We start from the raw sequence: 22,982 nt of genomic DNA on the forward strand, positions 1-22,982 counted from the left end.
TGATGCCTTTCACTGTCAGTGCAGCAATGCAGCCCATGGTGCTGCTGGCTCACAGATCCAGCAATGCCCCAGTGCTGCCTTTGTGGAGTTTGCATGCTGTCCCTGCACAGGTGGCCCAGTCAAAGACGTGGGTTTAATTGGCCTCTGCAGCTTGCACCGGTTGTGTAGGTGAGGGGAGGAATCTTAGAGTTGATGAGAATGTGGGCAGGATGGATTAGTGCAGGAAACGGGATTGCTCTGCGAACTTGATAGGCTGAAATGGAAACATGCAGCACAGAACAAGTTCTTCAGCCCAACAAGGAGGGTGTCTGGAATTCATTGCTGGGCAGTAGTGGAGGCTGGTACAATACACACATTCAAAAGACTCCTAGATAACCATATGGATGTAAGAAGTAGGTTTACACAGGTCAGCACATTGTGGGCTGAAGGGCCAAACTCTGCTGTAATGGTCCCCTTCTCTGATGTAAGCCAATATAGAATCCCAGACTAACCTAGAAAACAGTTCCAAACTTCTGCCACCCATTAATGCAAGGCGTATACTCTATTTATATAGCACACATGCTCTCAATAAATTCCAAGAAAATGTAAATGGTAGAGCAAGATCTGGTTGTCTTAAGATGTGGTTGCCCAACAACCTGGTTTGGAAACTCCAGTTTCCACATAGAAAGTTGCAGGAAGTGGCAAACCTAACCAAAGTGATAATGACCACCAATCTCCTGTCCACTGAAGACAGATTTTTTTTCTTCAGTATTTAATAGGGAGAAAGATATTGACTTGTGTCCGGCAAGGGAAACAAGTAGGGAAGTTATGGAAACTGTGATGATTGAAGAGGAGGAAGTTCTAGAGCTTTTAAGAAATATAAAGATGGACAAGTCTCCAGGTCCTGACAGGATATTCCCTATGACCTTGAGGGTAGTCAGTGTAGAAATAGCAGGGGCTCTGACAGAAATATTTTAAAAGTTATTAGCGACGGGGATGGTGCAGAGGATTGGCAGATTGTGCACTTTGTTTCACTATATAAAAAGGGTTCAAGGAGTAAACCAAGCAATTATGGGCCTGTAAGTTTAACGTCAGTGCTGGGCAAACTAATGAAAAATGTTCTTAGAGATGGTATATATTTATCTGGATAGACATGGTATGATTAGGAACAGTCAACATGGATTTGTGCATGTAAGGTCACGTTGACAAACCTCACTGAATTTTTGAAGAGGTCACCAGGAAAATTGACGAGGGTAAGGTGGTGGATGTTGTCTATGTGGACTTCAGAAAAGCCTTTGACAAGGTCCCACATGGAAGGTTAGTTAGGAAGGTTCAACCATGAGGTGTGAATATGGAAGTAGTAAAATGGATTCAACAGTGGCTGGATGAGAGATGCCAGAGAGTGGTGGTGGAGAACTGTTTGTCAGGTAGGAGGCGGGTGGCTAGTGGTGTGCCTCAAGGATCTGTACTGGGTCCATTATTGTTTGTAATATACATTAATGGTCTAGATGATGGGGTGGTAAATTGGATTAGTCAGTATGCAGATGATACTAAGATAGGTGGTGTTGTGGATAGTGAGGAAGGTTTCAAGTCTTGCAGAGAGATTTGGGCAAGTTAGAAGAGTGGGCTGAAAGATAGCATCTGAAGTTTAATGCTGTCAAGGGTGAGGTTCTACATTTTGGTGGGACTAATCAAAATAGGACATACATGGTGAATGCTAGGGCCTTAAAGAATCCAACTGAACAGAGGGTTCAAGGAATAACGATACACAGTTCCCAAAAAGTGGAATCTCAGGTGGATAGGGTAGTGAAGAAGGCCTTTGGAATGGTGGCCTTTATAAATCAGAGCATAGAGTATAAGAGTTGGGAGGTAATGTTAAAATTGTACAAGGTATTGGTGAGGCCAAATTTGGAATCTTGTGTTCAGTTCTGGTCACCAAATTATAGGAAGGATGTGAACAGAATAGAGAGAAGATTCGCCAGAATGATCCCCGAGTCTCAGCACCCAAGTTATAGAGAAAGGTTAAACAAGTTAGGTCTTTATTCCTTGTAGCGTAGAAGGCTGGGGAAGGATTTGATGGAGGTCTTAAAAATTTTGAGGGAGATACATAGAGGATATGTGGATAGACTTTTTCCATGGATAGGGGAGATTCAAACAAGAGGACATGAGCTAAGAGTTGGGGGCAAAAGTTTAGGTGCAACACAAGGGGAAGTTTCTTTACTCAGAGAGCGGTGCCTGTGTGGAATGAGCTTCCAGTGGAGGAGGCAGGTACAATATTATCTTTTAAGAAAAATTTGGATAGGTATAAGGATATAAAAGGTATAGAGGATTATGGGCAGAATGCAGCTCAGTGGGACTAGGGAGAGTACAAGTAATTCGACACAGACAAGAAGGGCCGTGATGGCCTGTTTCCGTGCTATATTTGTTATATAGTTATATATGTGTAAGGCGCTGTCTCAAGAAGGCAGCCAATATCATAAAGGATCCCCATCACTCAGGTAACAACCTCTTACTACTTCCTTCAGGCAGAAGATACAGAAGGCCTCAAGTCCAGCACCTTCAGGTTCAAGAACAGCTTTTTTCTTGGTTCTTGAACCTCCCTGCACTAACCTGACCCTAAACTACTCTGGGATCACTAAAAGATCTGTCTGCAATACTGAAATGTCACTATTTTTGTTGCAGTAACTTCAACTGTGAATAGTTATCTGTCCTTTTATATAAGAATTTTGGTACATCTGTACATTATACACTAGAATCCCCATTATGACACCTAAGGGGACCGCAGATACCAGAAATGTGAATTTTCCAGTTGACTGAGACTCACTCTTCCAATGCCACCAGTGCATGACCGAGTCACAAAACCGGTAACAAACTGCACCTCCAAGGTGTTTCACAACGAGTGCAAGACCGAGTCATACAAACTGAGACCAATGCCTGAAGTCACAAAGTCAGTGAACCGGTGCGGACTCGAAAGGTAAATGGTTATATGGTTAAACCTGCATTGAGAATATACCATTTAAAAGACAAAAGACAGTGCAAAATGTAAAGTAATTTGAAAAAAATAAATACTGTAGTCTTTGATTATGTAAAGTTTGCTTTAATCAGGTAATTTCCTTAACTTACAAATTTAAATTTGAGCTGGTGCTGTAACAGCGTTGCACTAACTGCTACGTCAACTGTGTGGCCATCATAATTAACTCCCTCCCCAAGTTTACAGATCTTTTTTTTCTTTGGCTTGGCTTCGCGGACGAAGATTTATGGAGGGGGTAAAAGTCCACGTCAGCTGCAGGCTCGTTTGTGGCTGACAAGTCCGATGCGGGACAGGCAGACACGGTTGCAGCGGCTGCAGGGGAAAATTGGTTGGTTGGGGTTGGGTGTTGGGTTTTTCCTCCTTTGCCTTTTGTCAGTGAGGTGGGCTCTGCGGTCTTCTTCAAAGGAGGTTGCTGCCCGCCAAACTGTGAGGCGCCAAGATGCACGGTTTGAGGCGATATCAGCCCACTGGCAGTGGTCAATGTGGCAGGCACCAAGAGATTTCTTTAGGCAGTCCTTGTACCTTTTCTTTGGTGCACCTCTGTCACGGTGGCCAGTGGAGAGCTCGCCATATAACACGATCTTGGGAAGGCGATGGTCCTCCATTCTGGAGACGTGACCCACCCAGCGCAGCTGGATCTTCAGCAGCGTGGACTCGATGCTGTCGACCTCTGCCATCTCGAGTACTTCGACGTTAGGGATGAAAGCGCTCCAATGGATGTTGAGGATGGAGCGGAGACAACGCTGGTGGAAGCGTTCTAGGAGCCGTAGGTGATGCCGGTAGAGGACCAATGATTCGGAGCCGAACAGGAGTGTGGGCATGACAACGGCTCTGTATACATTTATCTTTGTGAGGTTTTTCAGTTGGTTGTTTTTCCAGACTCTTTTGTGTAGTCTTCCAAAGACGCTATTTGCCTTGGCGAGTCTGTTGTCTATCTCATTGTCGATCCTTGCATCTGATGAAATGGTGCAGCCGAGATAGGTAAACTGGTTGACCGTTTTGAGTTTTGTGTGCCCGATGGAGATGTGGGGGGGCTGGTAGTCATGGTGGGGAGCTGGCTGATGGGCCAAACATTTTGGCAGTTTTCGCAAAGCAAGACGTCAAGCGCTGAAGAGCTGGCTCTGAATGGGCAACTAAAGCGGCATCGTCTGCAAAGAGTAGTTCACGGACAAGTTTCTCTTGTGTCTTGGTGTGAGCTTGCAGGCGCCTCAGATTGAAGAGACTGCCATCCGTGCGGTACCGGATGTAAACAGCGTCTTCACTGTTGAGGTCTTTCATGGCTTGGTTCAGCATCATGCTGAAGAAGATTGAAAAGAGGGTTGGTGCGAGAACACAGCCTTGCTTCACGCCATTGTTAATGGAGAAGGGTTCAGAGAGCTCATTGCTGTATCTGACCCGACCTTGTTGGTTTTCGTGCAGTTGGATAATCATGTTGAGGAACTTTGGGGGACATCCGATGCGCTCTAGTATTTGCCAAAGCCCTTTCCTGCTCACGGTGTCGAAGGCTTTGGTGAGGTCAACAAAGGTGATGTAGAGTCCTTTGTTTTGCTCTCTGCACTTTTCTTGGAGCTGTCTGAGGGCAAAGACCATGTCAGTAGTTCCTCTGTTTGCGCGAAAGCCGCGCTGTGATTCTGGGAGAATATTCTCGGCGACACTAGGTATTATTCTATTTAGTAGAATCCTAGCGAAGATTTTGCCTGCAATGGAGAGCAGCGTGATTCCTCTGTAGTTTGAGCAGTCTGATTTCTAGCCTTTGTTTTTGTACAGGGTGATGATGGTGGCATCACGAAGGTCCTGAGGCAGTTTTCCTTGGTCCCAACAAAGCTTGAAAAACTCATGCAGTTTGGCATGCAGAGTTTTGCCGCCAGCCTTCCAGACCTCTGGGGGGATTCCATCCATACCTGCTGCTTTGCCACTTTTCAGTTGTTCGATTGCCTTATATGTCTCATCCTGGATGAGGACCTCATCCAGCTCTAGCCTTAGGGGCTGTTGAGGGAGCTGGAGCAGGGCGGAATCTTGGACTGAGCGGTTGGCACTGAAAAGAGATTGGAAGTGTTCTGACCATCGGTTGAGGATGGAGATCTTGTCGCTGAGGAGGACTTTTCCGTCTGAGCTGCGCAGCGGGCTTTGGACTTGGGGTGAGGGGCCGGACACAGCCTTTAGAGCCTCTTAGAAACCCCTGAAGTCGCCAATGTCCACGCTGAGCTGGGTTCGTTTGGCGAGGCTAGTCCACCACTCATTTTGAATCTCCCGGAGTTTGCGCTGAAGATGGCTGCATGCGCGACGGAAGGCTTGTTTCTTCTCTGGACAGGACGGCTTTGTAAGGTGAGCCTGGTGGGCAGCTCGCTTCTTTACCAGCAGCTCCTGGATTTCCTGGCTGTTTTCGTCGAACCAGTCCTTGTTTTTCCTGGAGGAGAAGCCCAGTACGTGGAGGGGGAGGACGTGGAGGGGGAGGACGTGGAGGGGGAGGACGTGGAGGGGGAGGACGTGGAGGGGGAGGACGTGGAGGGGGAGGACGTGGAGGGGGAGGACGTGGAGGGGGAGGACGTGGAGGGGGAGGACGTGGAGGGGGAGGACGTGGAGGGGGAGGACGTGGAGGGGGAGGACGTGGAGGGGGAGGACGTGGAGGGGGAGGACGTGGAGGGGGAGGACGTGGAGGGGGAGGACGTGGAGGGGGAGGACGTGGAGGGGGAGGACGTGGAGGGGGAGGACGTGGAGGGGGAGGACGTGGAGGGGGAGGACGTGGAGGGGGAGGACGTGGAGGGGGAGGACGTGGAGGGGGAGGACGTGGAGGGGGAGGACGTGGAGGGGGAGGACGTGGAGGGGGAGGACGTGGAGGGGGAGGACGTGGAGGGGGAGGACGTGGAGGGGGAGGACGTGGAGGGGGAGGACGTGGAGGGGGAGGACGTGGAGGGGGAGGACGTGGAGGGGGAGGACGTGGAGGGGGAGGACGTGGAGGGGGAGGACGTGGAGGGGGAGGACGTGGAGGGGGAGGACGTGGAGGGGGAGGACGTGGAGGGGGAGGACGTGGAGGGGGAGGACGTGGAGGGGGAGGACGTGGAGGGGGAGGACGTGGAGGGGGAGGACGTGGAGGGGGAGGACGTGGAGGGGGAGGACGTGGAGGGGGAGGACGTGGAGGGGGAGGACGTGGAGGGGGAGGACGTGGAGGGGGAGGACGTGGAGGGGGAGGACGTGGAGGGGGAGGACGTGGAGGGGGAGGACGTGGAGGGGGAGGACGTGGAGGGGGAGGACGTGGAGGGGGAGGACGTGGAGGGGGAGGACGTGGAGGGGGAGGACGTGGAGGGGGAGGACGTGGAGGGGGAGGACGTGGAGGGGGAGGACGTGGAGGGGGAGGACGTGGAGGGGGAGGACGTGGAGGGGGAGGACGTGGAGGGGGAGGACGTGGAGGGGGAGGACGTGGAGGGGGAGGACGTGGAGGGGGAGGACGTGGAGGGGGAGGACGTGGAGGGGGAGGACGTGGAGGGGGAGGACGTGGAGGGGGAGGACGTGGAGGGGGAGGACGTGGAGGGGGAGGACGTGGAGGGGGAGGACGTGGAGGGGGAGGACGTGGAGGGGGAGGACGTGGAGGGGGAGGACGTGGAGGGGGAGGACGTGGAGGGGGAGGACGTGGAGGGGGAGGACGTGGAGGGGGAGGACGTGGAGGGGGAGGACGTGGAGGGGGAGGACGTGGAGGGGGAGGACGTGGAGGGGGAGGACGTGGAGGGGGAGGACGTGGAGGGGGAGGACGTGGAGGGGGAGGACGTGGAGGGGGAGGACGTGGAGGGGGAGGACGTGGAGGGGGAGGACGTGGAGGGGGAGGACGTGGAGGGGGAGGACGTGGAGGGGGAGGACGTGGAGGGGGAGGACGTGGAGGGGGAGGACGTGGAGGGGGAGGACGTGGAGGGGGAGGACGTGGAGGCTGACACTTTGGGAGAGTCGCCCCAGCAGCGAGTGGCACTGGCCGACTCTTCATCCTGGCCGCCATTTCATTCCAATGCAACTTTATTAAAACTATCATCTTTCTCACACTGACAACCCAACTCACCTCTACGTAAGTGTCGACAGCGAAAAGAGTGGGCGCACTTCAAGGGACATTGCTAGTTCAGCAGGGCAAACCTGCAAGTATCCAACTAAGTCTCAGCACTCCCTCGTGGGGCCCAGTCTTATTTATTTGAATTTTACCGATTTATTTATTCCCTTTTTTTTTAATTCAATTCTGGAGAAGGGGAATTTTGCTACTTAACCTGTCATCATAGTCATTGATCAATTTGCAAAGAAGTGATCACCAAATTTCAGTGGACAGTACAACTCTATAGTTGTCAGATATTTAATTGTTCTGAACAAATCCTGTTCATTTGGAAACAAAAGAACAGAGGAAACGGACAGAAGCAGGCCACTTGATCCCTCATCATTCAAACAAGGAAACCGATCCTCAGTCTCCTCCTCTCCAATCCTCAAAGTCCTTAGTTCCCTCAGTACCCAAAAATCCATTGTGCTCTGCCTAGAACATGCTCTCTGATCCATAACCCATAGGGTAGAGAACGTGATGGATTCAACATCCCAAGTGAAGAAATTTCTTATCACAGTCTTAAGGCCAATCCCTTAAATTGAAAACGTGCAAGACTCCAGCCAGGCAAGATTGCCTCTCCCTTTATTCAGCAGAGCCCCAAGACAAATGAGAATTTCAACCTAATACAGCAGAAGATGCAGGAGTGAGTTGCAAGTTGGAACCTAAATAAAGGGTCCCAATGACATCATTAGCAGGATTTGCATTCCCAGAATTAGGTGTCTCAGTAGTAACACAGTGACAGAAGTGCAAAAAAATTACCTTCAACACTCGACTCCACCACACTGATTTCTACATCAGCACTTGTGTTCTCTCCCCAGTCAATGACATCAGCTCTTTGTTTCTGGCCATCCAAATTAGAAAACATGTAAAGTAAAACACAATCAAAACTAGAAGCAAATTAAACCAGGAAAATAGTCAGAGGCCATGATCAACAGGTCAGATGAAAAATCCTGTGGTGAGCAGCTCACCTCCCTTGTCCCCCAAGCCTGCCCACCATCTTCAAGGCTCAATTCAGGAGTGCAATGGGTGAGGCTAGCAAGCTCAATACAACACTGGATATAGCAGGCCACTTTATAGGCATGATCCACACACTGATCCATATTAGAAGTAGTTTGTACTATTGACAGCAGTGATTTTCAAACTTTTTCTTTCCACTCACATCCTTACAAATCACAGAGCACCTATGGCATAGGGATCATTTAAGGTGGTGAGTGGAAAGAAGAAGTTTGAAAACCACTGGTCTATAGGATGCCCTGCAACAACTCCCCAAGGATCCTTAGACAACACCTTCCAAACCCATGAACTCAACAATTTGGAAGGACAAGGGCAGCAAAGGTACGGGAACATCTCCCCAAGAGGTTTCCCTCCACGTCATAGTGTTCCTCTTTCTTCACCGTCGCTGAGTCAAAAACCTAGAATTCTGCCCTTAACATCATTGATTCAAGAAGACAGCTCCTCGACCGTGTCTCAAGGGCAATTAACAGCCAGCTCAGTTGGAAGGCCTACATCATTTGAGTGATTACAGAAATCTCCATAAGTGAATAAGGTGAGTGATACTTTCAGCCAACGAGTCTGGTGACTTACCTCTGCACTTTCTACCACTGAGATTCCCCAGTCGATCTCACCAGCCTGCTCATGTCCAACAGTACCGGTATCTCCCCAGTCAATCTGCAATGCAGATTAGAATCCACACCATTATCTCACAAAGGTCATCTTAGGTGGCAATGTGTGCTTATCTAATAACTTAAACATAGTTGATACATCTTGAAGTATTTCATGGGGAGTGCTGCAAGACAGCATACTGGCACCATAACATGATGAGATAACAAGTAACATAGGTTTCAAGGAATACAAAGGGTCAGCTTTGAAAAGGAATTCCAAAACCTAGGATGCCAGTGGAGGATCACAAAACTAGAAATGAAGTCACAGATCCTGGAGCTCCAGGTGACTCCAGGAACAAGGAAGAGAGGAACCATGGACAATGAAACTGAAAAAGGGAATTTTAAAACTGAACAAATGTTTAGCAACAACTAGTACTCAAGCACAGGGCTGGCGTTGAACTGAAGTTGCCACAAGCTAAAACATGTTGGTATGCTGTGCCTTGGTCCAAGGTGGAATGCCAAGGTCTGCGGAACACCTTGGGCATGGAAAAGGACTGGGCAGTTTAGCCAACAGGCAGGAACCTCTCCAAACCTCTGCCACATTTTCATTGATGCACAGACACCATCGTTCCCGACAAGGCTGATAAATTATGTCATTTGAAGCCTTGTGATCACGAACAACATGCTGTACTCTCTTAGACCATGAACACCAGATCACAAGATACACACAACAGCACCCACTTTTCCCCCCACCCCCACTTCCAAATTACTTGCATTTCCTATTGCAAGCATCATTGTCGACGTTAAAAATACATCATCTTTGACCATTGAACAGAGACATTAATTACATTAGGCTGCAGACCACCCCCCAGGTTATTCCGACATTCCATCATCCAAACATCAACTGTTGGAAGAAACCAATTAACATTGGTGTGGTCATCTCCTTTATCAATGAGGCTGAAACAGAAGGCAGGGCAAGAAGCACTCACGGTGTCTGCGTCCTCGGCCGGTGGCGTCTCTGCACATTCTTTGCTAACTGGCCGCTCGATGGCCGTTGGTGTCAGTCCTGTCCTCCACTCGTAGACACTCGTGTTTCCTTTGGTCTGAATGTGCTTCAGCAGCGGTACAATGGTTTCAGTGACTCTGTCGCAACACACCAATTGATTATCTTGATGTCACCAGAGCCAAAAGTCTGGACTTTAAATTATTATTTTAATTTATTCTACAGTTTTCCCCATTTCTCCCCATTTGCCCTGCCTGGCACCCCACCCTGTCCTATTCACTGGCCTCAATCTCATCGCCAGGAGAGTACGTCTGCCACGGAGGGATGCCCCAGAAGCTCGAAAAAGATTCAGTACATACCACCACCAATTTCACTGCCCCTCCTCCACAAGAATCTCACCCCTACAGTGACAGTAGGGAAATGAGTTACTGGGTAATCGGGAGTGCTGAGATCACCAACTCTCTAGCACTCTACCATTGTGGGAGGTGGGCAGAAGACAGTGGAAATCATGTACCCTCTTCTGCCCGATTCATCAATCAATCAACTGATTCACCATGAATCCACATGGAAACTCTAGTTCCACCTCCTTTAATAATGTTGCCTGACAAGAATAAAACTGAAAATTTCAATTTTCAATCGACCACCTCCCACCTCTCCACCAGCCTCTGCCCACATTGCCCCGCCAGCATCTGCCCACCTCCCTTCCAGCCTCCGCCAAATTCTCCCTGCCAGCCTACGTGCACCTCCCCTGTGACCTTCTCCCCCTCCCCTCCCAACTGTAAGCCTCCTCCCCACCCTGCGGGCTTCCTCCTCCTCTTCCCCCCCCCCCATCCCATGGTGACCCCTGCAAGCCTCAAGCCTGGGGCAGCACAGTGGCATAGTGATTAGCGCAATGCCTTTACAATGCCTTCAATAGGGACCAGGGTTCAGATCCCACGCTGTCTGTAAAGGGTTTGTACATTCTCCCTGTGTCTGTGTGGGTTTTCCCTGGTGGCTCCGGTTTCCTCCCACTGTTCAAAAAACCGTACCAGGGGTCAATTGGGTGTAATATGGCAGCACGGTCTCATGGGCTGAAGGGGTCTGTTACCAAGATGTATGTCCAAATTAAAAATTAAATTAAAAATTAATGACTATATGACTGGAGAGGTACCTGCCAAGTTTCTGACAAGAGACAATGGCATCACTGGATCCTGGCTAACTTAAGTATTTAATTGGGTTGCTGGTGCAGGACTCTCCTGGAGGACTAGATATGGTAGTTTGACAGTTGGGAACCTCCATCTTCTGGGGGATGTGTGCTGTGCAAGCAAGACAGTGCCCTGAAATCCACAAGGCCTCAGACTGACCCACATGACATTGGGATGAATGCCTCAATGGCAAACTCCACTTCAATCCCACCGGTTTCGATTTCTGATCGACTGGAGTGGAACATCCCAGCTTGAGTTTTCATCCTTATCACTTACCGGTCACAAACAAACTCCACACAGGCTTCGTAGAACTGAATCACCTCTGTGAGATTCCTGGCCCCCTCAGCAATATCATTGAGGGCAGAAGGAAGGTCTTTACACAGGGAGAGCAGCTCCTGACGGACATCTTTTCCCTATTGAAAGAAGCACAAGGACATTAGCTGCTTATAACCAGGGAGAAAGAATCAACACGCCTTGTGTTAGTTTTGGTGTCAATTGCGCTGGAATAGAGAAACCTGGGGTTTCGTCCAAGCCTATCTGCAAAGGGGGCTGGGTCGACTTATAAAGTTGTCACATAGCATGCTTGGGGCTTTGGGCTTTGCATTAAGTTTGGAGTTCAGAAACGAGCTGTGTTTATGTTCCTCTTCCCACCTAACTTTATAGGCACACAAGAAACTGAAAGCAAGATTGCCTCTCAAGCTTTCTCCTGAAATCAATAAGATCATTGCTGCTACTTCAGGGGCCCCCAAACCTTTTAGACCACGACCCCTTGATCTCTCATCGACCCCCAGGCATGGAATTTCTCCAATTCCCCCCCCCCCCACACCCACCGGTGACATTCTTTGTATGTCGGGGGGAGGGGGGAGAAAGAGATTGCAGTGCCCGCCCCCCCCACCCTCCCTCAACTTTTAAAAGGCCAGACAAATACAACATGGTGGCCACCAAGGCCCGCTCTCGGGAGAGGTTGACCACCCCTGCCAGAGGTGTTATTTGCCGTAGATACACCCGTTTCGGACCAGAAAAGTTAAATCAACAACTCCCCTGGCATTTATCAAACCTCTTTCGACCCCCAGGGGTCGATATCAACTACTTTGGAGACCCCTGTTCCACCTCCACTCCATAATGCAGTCATGTCCCACCCCATATACTTTGATTTCAATTCATTTTCAGACAACATACAAGTCACATGACATCACATACAACACTGAGATTCTTCCCTGCGGGTGAGGCAGAATTACTACTTATTGGTAGTGAAAAAAAAACTGTACATGTTTACAATGTAAACAAATCAAAAGATTTAAACAAACTGGCTACGCAATCCGGAGAGAAAAAAAGACAGTGCAAAAGTAAGATTCCTTAAATGAGTTCCTGATTGGACTTTGTTGTTGAGAAGTCTGGTGGAGGGGTAGCAGCTAGTCCTGAACCTGGTGGTGTGAGTCTTGTGGCACCATGAACCCGCCAAAGACTCGCGCATGCACATAGGAATTAAGATGGCTCTGGCTTGCCCTGGGACCACAGAACACTGACTAACAAGGTTAGCATGAACCAGAATGTGGAAAGATTCACCAAGGTTGATTGACAAAATCAGGAAGCTTTAAGTTGTTTTCATCAAATCTACGATGAAAAAAGATTTAATTAAAAAGTTTGCTTTAAGACTTCGGTACTCCATGTGCATGGGCAAAATTCCGACTTGCGTCTGTTCCGAGATACAACTTATCCTTCAGTCCCCATTACAGTTGAAAGTCAGGGACTACCTATCATCATGTTCTTTATGGGAAGAATATCAAAGATGAGATTGATACAAGAGCAGTGTCAGAGGTGGGGTTCTTTTCCATGATGGGTTGAATGGTCCTGAACAAGACTGACCTACTCCTTCCCAGCTATTGCTATGCTATATGATTGAAGATGGGAGGAGAGATGGGATTACAGATAAAAGAATATACTGTATATTTCGGCTTATAAGACAACCTTCAGATAAGATAGATCCCTATTTTACGCCTAAATTTCGTGGTTTCAACATGTATCAGGCATATAAGAAAATCTGCCAATTTTCTGCAAGGAACGTGCTGCCTCCCAACATCAACCCAAACTTTGTAACAACACCCCAATCGCCAAGTAACAAATCTGTAAATTGAGAAAGCAAGTTTAAAAAATAAAGTACAAAAACCTTTGATTCTGGTCAGGAAGATGCTAAACGGTACTGGGAGAAAATCTTCAGCATCGGCTGCAGGCAGAGTCAGCGACTCCGTTCTCAACATCAGGTGTAGTGCCGCCCGCATCAAAGAAGTTGCCTCCCTGCCCAAGAGTACTCGGTGTAGGAACCACGGCTACGTGTCAGCTTGGGGGAGGTAGGGGGCACCAGTTCCCCAGCAGGGACCTCGGACTCCCGGGCAGGTGTTGGGGCCTTGGGCTCTACAATTGTAAAATGTCTGGGTGGGTTATGGCGGCGGTGGGGAGTACTTCAAGGACCGTCTTATACACCAAATCTACATCGAGCAGTTTTTTTTTGTCCCGTTGAATTTAAGGCCTTATTTTTGTATCTGGCGTACAAGATGGCCCCTGATTTTCGAGTGCTTTTTGAGGATTTCAAGGGTCGTGTTATACGCTGAAATACATGGTAAATTCAATTTTATTTTTAACATTCTTTCAATTTATGAGTACAAGTGTAAAAAAATAAAATTGAGATTACAGCAATAATTATAGCTTACAATTGCATAAAAAATGTTTCTTAATGTACTAGTCTTAACATGGCGAGATTTTTCAGCATGGCACATTCAGGCAAGATCACCACATCAGTGCCACCCAACACTTCGGAGTCAAAGCCAGCATCGGCCTGGCCTGTGAAGGGTCAATGTATCTGACAGTAAGATTCACACGCTGTTCAATGGTGCTGGCGTGGACTCAGAGTGTTGCTTTCTGATTTACCGATTAACAGCGACTATCGCTGGCCACCTCACCATTACAACCACCCCAAAACTCAGCCCACTATATTCAATAAATACTTCTAAACCTAAGAAATAGGAGGAAGAGTAAGGCATTCAGCTCATCGAACCTGATCTGCCATTCAATAAGATCATGCCTGATCTGATGATAGGCTCATTTCCACCTCCATCTCCCTGCCTTTTCCCCATATCTCTTAATTCCCTGACTGCAAAAATCTATCCACTTTGTCTTAAATATACTGAGATAGCCTCCACTGCTTCAATGGGCAGTGATCGGCCTTCTATCCATTGCCCTGTGGTCCTTTATTTCTATGACTTCACACTCAGACCTGGATTTTAGTCACATTTACAGGGTTACAAACAAAAAAGAACAGCACAATACTGCGTAAAATGAGGGAAGCTTAAACTTTTTGAAAAATGAGTGTAATTTATATTTTCTACCCTCCTGCACTTTCTACGTAGCTGCTGTATGCTTCACTTCTCTGAACTGACTTGTCAATCAAACAATGTCAACATTCTTGTCTACATTTTTACTAGCCTCAGTGAACAGGACCAATTATACTACCCTGCCCTAAAGGGACACATTCATATTCTTGTCTATGCAAAACCATGCTCCTATTATTAATAGTTCAGCTACAACCATGTATTGCGGTCTGACGTACCATTATTCCAAACTGCTTGCAGGAGGCTGAGAACTTCTCCCGTAGACTAGTTGCGTTGTTGATGTAATCCAGCTCCTTGCGGCTGTATTCCTGTTGTAGCTGTTGACATTTGCTGATCTGCTTCTTCAGTGAGGGGATTTCATAATTCACATTACGCACCAGTAAACTGGCCAATTCAACTGTCATTAAAAAAAAATACAAGGTGAACCTTGCAACCAATCAATAGCACAGTTTTAACATTGCAGCCAGGTAAATCTGGCAGATGTGCCAGACGGCAGCTTGTGCTGTTGCACGCAAGGACAGGTAACAAGGTCATGTTCTGCAACAGAGCATCCATAGATTAACATTTGCATTTCCAGGACTCACAATTATTATCATTTCAGTTACCTTTGGTCAGGTCCATCTCCTGTGGAACTGGTCAGAGTGAGCACAGCATAAACACCGAGTGGTCCTAAAATGATAATACACGTCACAGGCTCCCCAACATCTACTTCAAAAGGGGTCCAAGTATTCATGTTGTGATGGAACTATGCAAACAAACGAAGGCACGGTTCCAAATTCCCTCCATGCACCATGACAAGTTTACATATTGGCTTTCAAACTAGTATAAATACATAGACCTGATATTTTGATAAGGACACCAGGAAGAATCCCTCAGGTCTTCTCTGATTAGATCTTTTTCATCCACACCAGCGAGCAGGCAGAGCCTCGGTTTAACTTTTCATTGGAACAATGGCAATGCAGCACCCAATGCTTCACCATGAGAGTCAGCCAGGTTAATTAACTCAAATCTGCAAAGAAAGTGTGGATCCACAACCTCCTGACTGATGCACAGTAGTTAACTGGTGGACCACAGCAACCGAACTACCATTGATTCATTAATACCAGTGCATTATAAAACACAAGCCAGTACATACCTAAATAGATGTTGTCTTTTTCATACAAAGATGTTATTTCCTGCCAGTCCTAAAACAAGAAAAAGTCAAAGGGATGATTTTGGGTTTTTTTTTCAATATACAGCTATTATCCAAATGCAGAAGTAAATCACCTTCATCCGTTGAGAAGAGTAGCCACCAAAAATATTCTTCGTCGACACTTCTGTTCTTCTGAGAATCTCTACAATTCTCACGCAATGGAAATAATGAATATCTGCAGGAGAGGAATAAAAGTTCAAAGTTCAGATTTATTGTCAGAGTTCATACGTACATCACATACAACTCAGATTCTTTTTTCTGCGGACCAGGCAGAATTTATACTTATTGGCAGTGCAAATAAATGTACTCAAGAAGATACACATACAAGGGAAAAATGTAAACAAGGAAGCAGTGCAAACAAACGGACTGCAATACAGATAATAAATATTCAATAATAAATAATGTGCAAAGTAAAAGTCCTTAAATGAGTCTCTGGTTGAGTTTGTTATTTAGGAGTCTGATGGTGGAGGGAGCACCATAGAAAAATTTTCAATTCTCTAGACAGTGAGAGAGAAAGTGAGAGATCACAGTGTCATTCATTACATCTGCAGCAATGTATTGGAGTCACAACCTAGATTTTGAGCTCCAGTACCTAGACTGTGGGAAGGAATATATAAAAATGCTGGAAAAGTGCAAAAATATTTCCCCAAATTAGAAATATTGCATTAATTAGAACACAAGAAATAGCAAAAGGCCAGGCTTAATACTACTGTTGAAATTACATTCTGGTGCAATTTTCTAGCACCATCCCCAAATCCAGAAATCTATCCATCTGTTTTTGAATAAGTCACTGAGCCTCCAGAACCCTCTCAGGTGAAGAACTCCAAATATTCAGAGACCTGTGAGTGAATAAATTTCTCCCCATCTCAGTCCTAAACATTTTCCCCCTCAATGGCAATCTGAGTTGCACACAGGCTTATCAAGGTTCTACAAAACTGCTTGCAATCAAATCCTCTTGTAATAAACCATTTGCCCCACATCTCTAATTTCTTGCTGCACCCACATGCTGGCCTTCAGCTAACCGAGCACCTTGACTGGAATCGTCTGATCTCTCTCAGCTAAGGTGCAAAGGACATTGTTCAATGGTCAGAAATATATTACCCCAACAATCAGGCATAAATATACTTGTTAAAAGCAAAATCAGGAAATGCTGCAGATTCTTGGGAAGCATCTGTGTAGGGAGAAACAGCCATCTTTTCAGGATGATGACCTTCTATTAGACATAGAAAAGGAAATGCTACCTATTTTAAGAAGTATATACAGATGGTAAGTAGAGGGGATAGAACAGAGGCCATAAATTGAGAATAATGACATGGAAAGGACTTGGGCGAAAATCTTTACACCTAGAGGGTGGTTAGAAACTGGAGCACACTGGTTGGGGTGAGTGGTGAAGGCAGACTCTCTCAGCACTCAAGAAACATCCATAGTCACACAAATCGTAAATTATAGAAGGCCAAAGATCAAATGTCAGTAACTGGAATTAGTACAGATAGGTACTTGATGGTAAGGTGGACATGGGAGAGCTGACTGGGCCAGTGTGCTCAGCCCACTCCTCTTCACGCTACTGACCCATGACTGCGTCGCCAGATCCAGCTCCAACAGTGTCATCAAGTTTGAAGATGACACCATAGAAGTTGGCCTCATCAGCAACAACGATGAGCTGCACTACCTTGAAGAGGTGGAAAATCTCCTGATATGATGTGAGAGCAACAACCCAGGTCTCAACGTGGACAAGATGAAGGAGATGATCATGGCCTTCAGGACAGACATCCATTCTGATGTTAATAAAAGCCTATAAATTTTTGTATAACCTAGTCTTTTGAAGTAATTGATGGTGCATCAAACAGTTCAAAAATACATCACAGCCATCAACTGGATGTTCTCTTAATTGCAAAAGTTACTTCAAAAATATAATACTGGATTTTCCATAGTTTAGCAAGAAGACTCCAATAATTTTTTTCTAGAACATTTGATTAATGACCACCCTTCATTACACATCCATAACTCTGCAGTGGAGAGAGGGCAGAGCACCAAGTTCCTTCAAGTTCACTTAACTAGTGACTTATCATGGACAAAGATGAGGTCTTTAAAAGTTGACCCAGTGGTGGTGGTGAGCTTCTTGAATCATTGCTGTGAGTGGTGTGCTGTTAAGGAGGGAATTCCAGGATTCACCCAGCTTCGGTGAAGGAACTATATGCGACTTGGAAGGCAAGTTTGAGGTGGTGAGGTCCCCGTGCTTTTGCTGCACTTGTCCTTCTAGTTGGTGGAGGCGGTGGGTTTGGAAGGTGAAAATTTAAGGAATTTTGGTGAATTGCTACAGTGCATCCTGGAGATGATACAAACTGCTGCAACAGTGCATCAGTGGTGAAGTGAGTGAACGGTTGTGGATGAGATGCTTATCAAGCTGCTATATCCAGCACGGTGCTTCTTTGGTGTTATCAAAGCTGCAATCATCCAGGTAAGGAGAGAGCATTCCAGATAGTATTCCATGTTAGGGAGACAGGGAGGGGCGAGGCCACTGAGGGATCTGAAAGTAAGGAAGAGAACTTTCCTTGCTGGACCAGAAATGCAAATCAACAAGGATAATGAGTGGAGTAGGAATGGAGCTTCTGTTCAGACATACCAGAACAAAAAAAAGAGGAAAGAAAATTAAAATAAGAAAACTTGAAGGTAAAAAAATGAGGAGAGAGAAAGGATATGGTGATGGGGAGATGAGGAGCAGTAGCCAGAAGCTACTGTACCAGCACAATGGGTCGAACTGAAAGGCCTATTTTCTGCAGAACAGTTTCTGATACTCAATGCAAACTATGGAACAGGCAAAACAGTTTGCACTGCTATTGTTTTCGGGCCATTGAAGATGTTAACCATGGAGTTAGTTTACACCACAGGCTGGAGGGATGAGAAAGTGGAAATGTACTGACATGATCCTGACAGGAGCTGTTTGATCTCCTCATTCTCTGGCATATCCTGGATTGCATTGTTTATTTTCTCCCGGATCGTCAGCACAGAGTTTTGCCACTTCAGTTTGCAGTGCCTTCGATCCACCAGCCAATCTGCAGAAAGAAAATATTCCTGTGATTCTCACATCACCTTGAATATTCAGGAAATGGGTAAAAAGAAACATTTCAATTTGGCTTTCAAACCCACCCACCCATGTGTTACACAGTGATTATTGACAAGAATCTCCCCACTGCATAATTCAGTCTTGCACTCCCAGTGTTGTATTCAGGGACGTTGTACTGTTGGAGGTGATACCTTTCACTTAAACTGAAGTAAAACATAGTGAAAGTGAAAGCTGCTTCAAGTGGACACAAGGATACCCACTTTGCCTAATAGCCTGAAATTGGAAGCTAAGCAGGCTCAGGACTGGTCAGTACTTGGAGAGGAGAGTGCCTAGGAACACCAGGTGCTGTGGGTTTTTGTGAGGGGCACTAGACAAAGTGGAAACTCTCTGTCTGCCTTACAGTAGACAAAAATAAAAGAATTTCATGTATGCTACATTCTAAATGTAGTATTACATGACAAAAATGGAACCTTAACCTTTTATAGTGTAAAAGGGCAGGTGAATTCTCTCTGAAGTACGGGTTCAGTATTTTATTTTGCATCCAATGTTACAAAAGTATAGATGACCTGACCAGGATCAGAATGGTGTCTGAGAATTTTCTGAAGGCAGATTGTCCTTTTTTTCCCTCTTAATTATAGCATTGTGGTAAACCACTGTATATATGTTGGTACTTGTTATAGTTTGCCTAGACAAGCCCCATGGTGACTGTGCCTGTGGCTCCTCCCATAGACCCCTGAATAAAGGCAACTGTGCCACAACTCCCTCCTCAGTCCAGGACAGTCGACCAGTATGAACGGACATCCATTCTGTTGTTAATAAAGCCTACAAGTTCTGATATAACCTGGTCTTTTGAAGTAATTGATGGTGCATCAAACAGTCACTTCAAAAATACATCACAGCCATCAATGGATGTTCTCTTAATTGCAAAGATATAATAGATATCATCTGAATTTTCCATAGTTTAGTAAGAAGTCTCCAATAATTTTTTTAAAAACATTTCAGGCCTCTAACAATTTCCCTCAAAGGTCCTCCTTCCTTTACATCTCTAATATAACATCAGAAATGACCAAGGTTGAGTGGCAACTGTTCCACTTCCCACAGGTGGATCTCCACTGGGCTGCTCCCTTGCATTTGGTACACTGGGATAAACTTAAACAGTTAGGCAAGATGTAAAACAATACTTAAAAAAGAAAATGAATGGTTTTCCTGACATTCATCTGTGTGAAGGTGAGTAAAACTGCAAAAACAAAATTCTCCACCTTATCTCTTGGCTGTGAAATTGCAGGACTTTTCTGGAGAGAATATAGAGGTCAGCAACTTCTGGAGAGGGGTGAAATCACAGCCTCAGTTGTCTAAAATACTAAATATTTTCTGAGTTTATGGGCTCCATGGAGGCTTGGTCATAAGGTGTTAAGTTACCAGGGAGAACACAAAGGAAATGTTTTGTGATGTGAATCTTTATTATCTGGATTTAAATAACAGTGGATGGAGATTTGATAATAACGTTTAAAAAGGTGATTAAATCCATGAAAAGGAAGAGTTTGCCAAGACAAGGGGAAAGGTCAGGGAGTTTATGGTAGTTATGTCAAAGACACAATGGACCGAATAAACTCCTGTGCTCATATTCAACAATGCAAACCAACATTTTTATTGATAATACACCAGTATAAAGATTTACCCAAGAGCTTGCTGGTCTGTATGTCTATTGGCAATTTTCTTTGTTCCTGCAAGGAAAATAAAGACCAGATTAATCTCAAAACTATTGCAACAGCAATGCTTCCAAAACGGAAAGTGAAAGAGGAACAACTGAGGGAGAAATAGACCACAAAGGTTTTCAAAATTGGTTTTCAGACTCAGAGAACAGATGCACACTGGAGATGCTGGGAGAGGAAATTGAAGGCCACAGATTGGAAACAAAATACTGGAAATGCTCAGTAAGGTAGACAGCATTTGTGGACACAAACAGAATTAATCTCCTCAATTCACTGGGTTCTGATGAAAGGACTCCAATTGAGCACGTTAAATTGGGGAAGGTAGTCTTGAGGATGAGTTTGGAGGGCATATTCAGGATGGTTTCTCAGAGCAACATGTTGAACAACTAACCAAAGAGCAGGATATTTTATGTCTGGCACAGACAAGATTAATGATTTCATAGTAATGAATATCACAGAAAATAATCAACATAGCCTGGCAGAATTAGAAATTCAGTTTGTGGGTGAGAAATTTAGGTCTGAAATTACAATCCTAAACCTAAATAAAGACAATTACAATGAGCAGAGGTCACAGCCAGCTAAAATAATTTACAAAGTTAAATGTCAAATCATTTGCAGCAGACACTCAAGGGAACATTTTTAAAATCTCAGCAAAGGTATATTCCAGTGAGAAAGAAAGGCTCAAGGAGAAAGATGTACTTTCCATGAGGTGGTTAAGGATGGCATCAAACTGAAATAAATGGCAAACCATGCTGCAAAAATCAGTGTTAGGTCAGAGTTGGGAATTTTTTTTATAAATCAGGAAAAGATGATTAAAATATTATAATGAAGTCAGAGTACAAGAGGAAACAAGAATACAATAGAAAACTCAACTGTGAGTTTCTCCAATTACATAATAGTGGAACAGGTGTTGTATATTGTTAAGTCAAACCAGGGTAGGATGTGGACAGTAAATGGCAGGGCCAAGGAGAGTGTTGTAGAACAGAATCACCTAGGGGTACAGGAACACAGTCCCGTGGAAACACAAGTGGACAAATTGGTGAAGGTGTTCAGCGTGCTGGCCTTTATTAGTTAGTTCACGAAATACACAAGTTGAGACGTCATGTTACAACTGCACAAGTCATTGGTGAGACCATACTTGGAGTATGATGTGCATTTCAGGCTGCTAAGCTATAGGATGGATAGTTGAAAAGATGAGAGGAAGCCTTTACAAAGATGTTAACTGGGAATGTAGGGTTTGACTTGCGAGGGGAGACTGAACAGCCTGGGATATTTTCACTGGAGTATAGTGGGGCAAGGGCTGACTTTGGAGTACATCAAATTATGAGGGATGCAGATAAAGTAAATGGTGAGAAGAGTAAAATACGAAAGTCTGCAGACACTGTGAAGTAAAAACACAATGCTGGATTAACTCAGCAGGTCAAACAGTGTACTTTATATAGCAAAGATACATAACCAATGTTTTAGATGAGCCCTTCATCAAAGGAGCAAAATGTAGGCAGGTGCCTAAGGATCGAGCGTCTGCCCACATTTTGCTCATACCTTGAAGGCCCCAAGCCTGAAATGTTGGTTCTGCATCTTCATCTTTGCTACATAAAGTGCACTGTTTGACCTGCTGAGTTTCTCCAGCGTTGTGTTTTTACTTTTCTAAAGTAAATGGTGACACTTTTTCCAAGGGTAGGGGCACGTTTTTCACACAGAGTGGTGGGCTTCTGGAACGAGCTGAGAGGAAGTGGTAGAGGCGGGTACAATTAGAATGTATGTGGATAGGAGTGGTTAAAGGGATATGGGCCAAATGAAGTCAAATTGGACTCGCTTCAGTAGGCAACTTGGTTGAAAAGGACAATTTTGGCCAAAGGGAATTCCTAAAGTAAATGCCTTAGAGCATGAGATTGGAGAACTAAGAGTGGGAAATAGAGAAATGGCAGATTCTGAATAATTATTTAGGGTCGGTCATCACGGTAGAGCACACTAAAAAATAAACCATTATTAGTAAGTGATCAAGGGCTGTTAAGAGCAACAAATTAAACACAACCTCCAACACCAGAGGAGAAGTACCAGGGGCTAAAAGCCAAAGTCCCTGGTGGCCTGTGTCCTCGCTCGTTAAGGGAAGTAGCTGTAGAAATGGTGGATTCTGACAAGGTTCTCTGGATTCTGAAGCAGTCCAAGAATATTGGAAAATTTAAAATGTAACAGCACTATTCAAGAATTGAGAAAACCAGGACAATTATATTAGCATTGGTCTTTGGGAAATGGGAATCCATTGTTGAGATTATAATGGCAGGACTTTTAGAAAATCATAAAATTTACCCAGGTGACTGGGTATACAAGACAACCCTGGAATTTCCACTTCAAAGGTAGGATTTGAACTATACTCGCTGTATATGACTACCCCAACTCTGGCAGTTTATGCTGCTGTTCAGGATAAAGGAGTGAAAACTTGAGCCTTTCCATGAAACCCTGGTCACTGTGAGGTTGATTACGATTGGCATGACGAGGCAGTGTAAACAGAATGCACCCTGGGACCTTGGCTGATTGTTTACTGTTCATCAGCTGTGGCAAATGGCAACTGTTAGCTTCATTTACTGAGTTATTATTTTAAGGTAAGTTAGACAGGTTTATAATATTTTTATTGTTTTAATATAATATCAACACAGCTTCCTAAAAGTATCAGGAGAAATATATTTAATGGTAGGACTGTAGGAGTTATGTAAGTGTTTTATGCTGTTCTCCGTCGTGATGGGGGACACTCTAAACCACA

The 22,982-nt window shown here is 45.4% G+C and overlaps 1 protein-coding gene across 3 annotated transcripts in view; it reads right to left on the reverse strand.

Annotated features, from left to right (window-relative positions):
* Positions 1 to 22,982, reverse strand: part of cdk5rap3 (CDK5 regulatory subunit associated protein 3) — a 44,381-nt gene that overhangs the window by 17,788 nt on the left and 3,611 nt on the right. For all 3 annotated transcript variants that reach the window (XM_069907083.1, XM_069907084.1, XM_069907082.1), the window contains exons 2-10: positions 20,188 to 20,233; positions 18,367 to 18,498; positions 15,520 to 15,620; positions 15,389 to 15,437; positions 14,472 to 14,650; positions 11,144 to 11,280; positions 9,670 to 9,823; positions 8,664 to 8,747; positions 7,839 to 7,920 (exon numbers count right to left, since the gene is read on the reverse strand). In XM_069907083.1, coding sequence (XP_069763184.1) covers positions 7,839 to 7,920; positions 8,664 to 8,747; positions 9,670 to 9,823; positions 11,144 to 11,280; positions 14,472 to 14,650; positions 15,389 to 15,437; positions 15,520 to 15,620; positions 18,367 to 18,498; positions 20,188 to 20,233 — 964 coding nt within the window. The remainder of the gene's footprint in view (positions 1 to 7,838; positions 7,921 to 8,663; positions 8,748 to 9,669; positions 9,824 to 11,143; positions 11,281 to 14,471; positions 14,651 to 15,388; positions 15,438 to 15,519; positions 15,621 to 18,366; positions 18,499 to 20,187; positions 20,234 to 22,982) is intronic.

Source organism: Narcine bancroftii, chromosome 12 (genome assembly GCF_036971445.1).
Source record: "Narcine bancroftii isolate sNarBan1 chromosome 12, sNarBan1.hap1, whole genome shotgun sequence".
NCBI lineage: Eukaryota > Metazoa > Chordata > Chondrichthyes > Torpediniformes > Narcinidae > Narcine > Narcine bancroftii.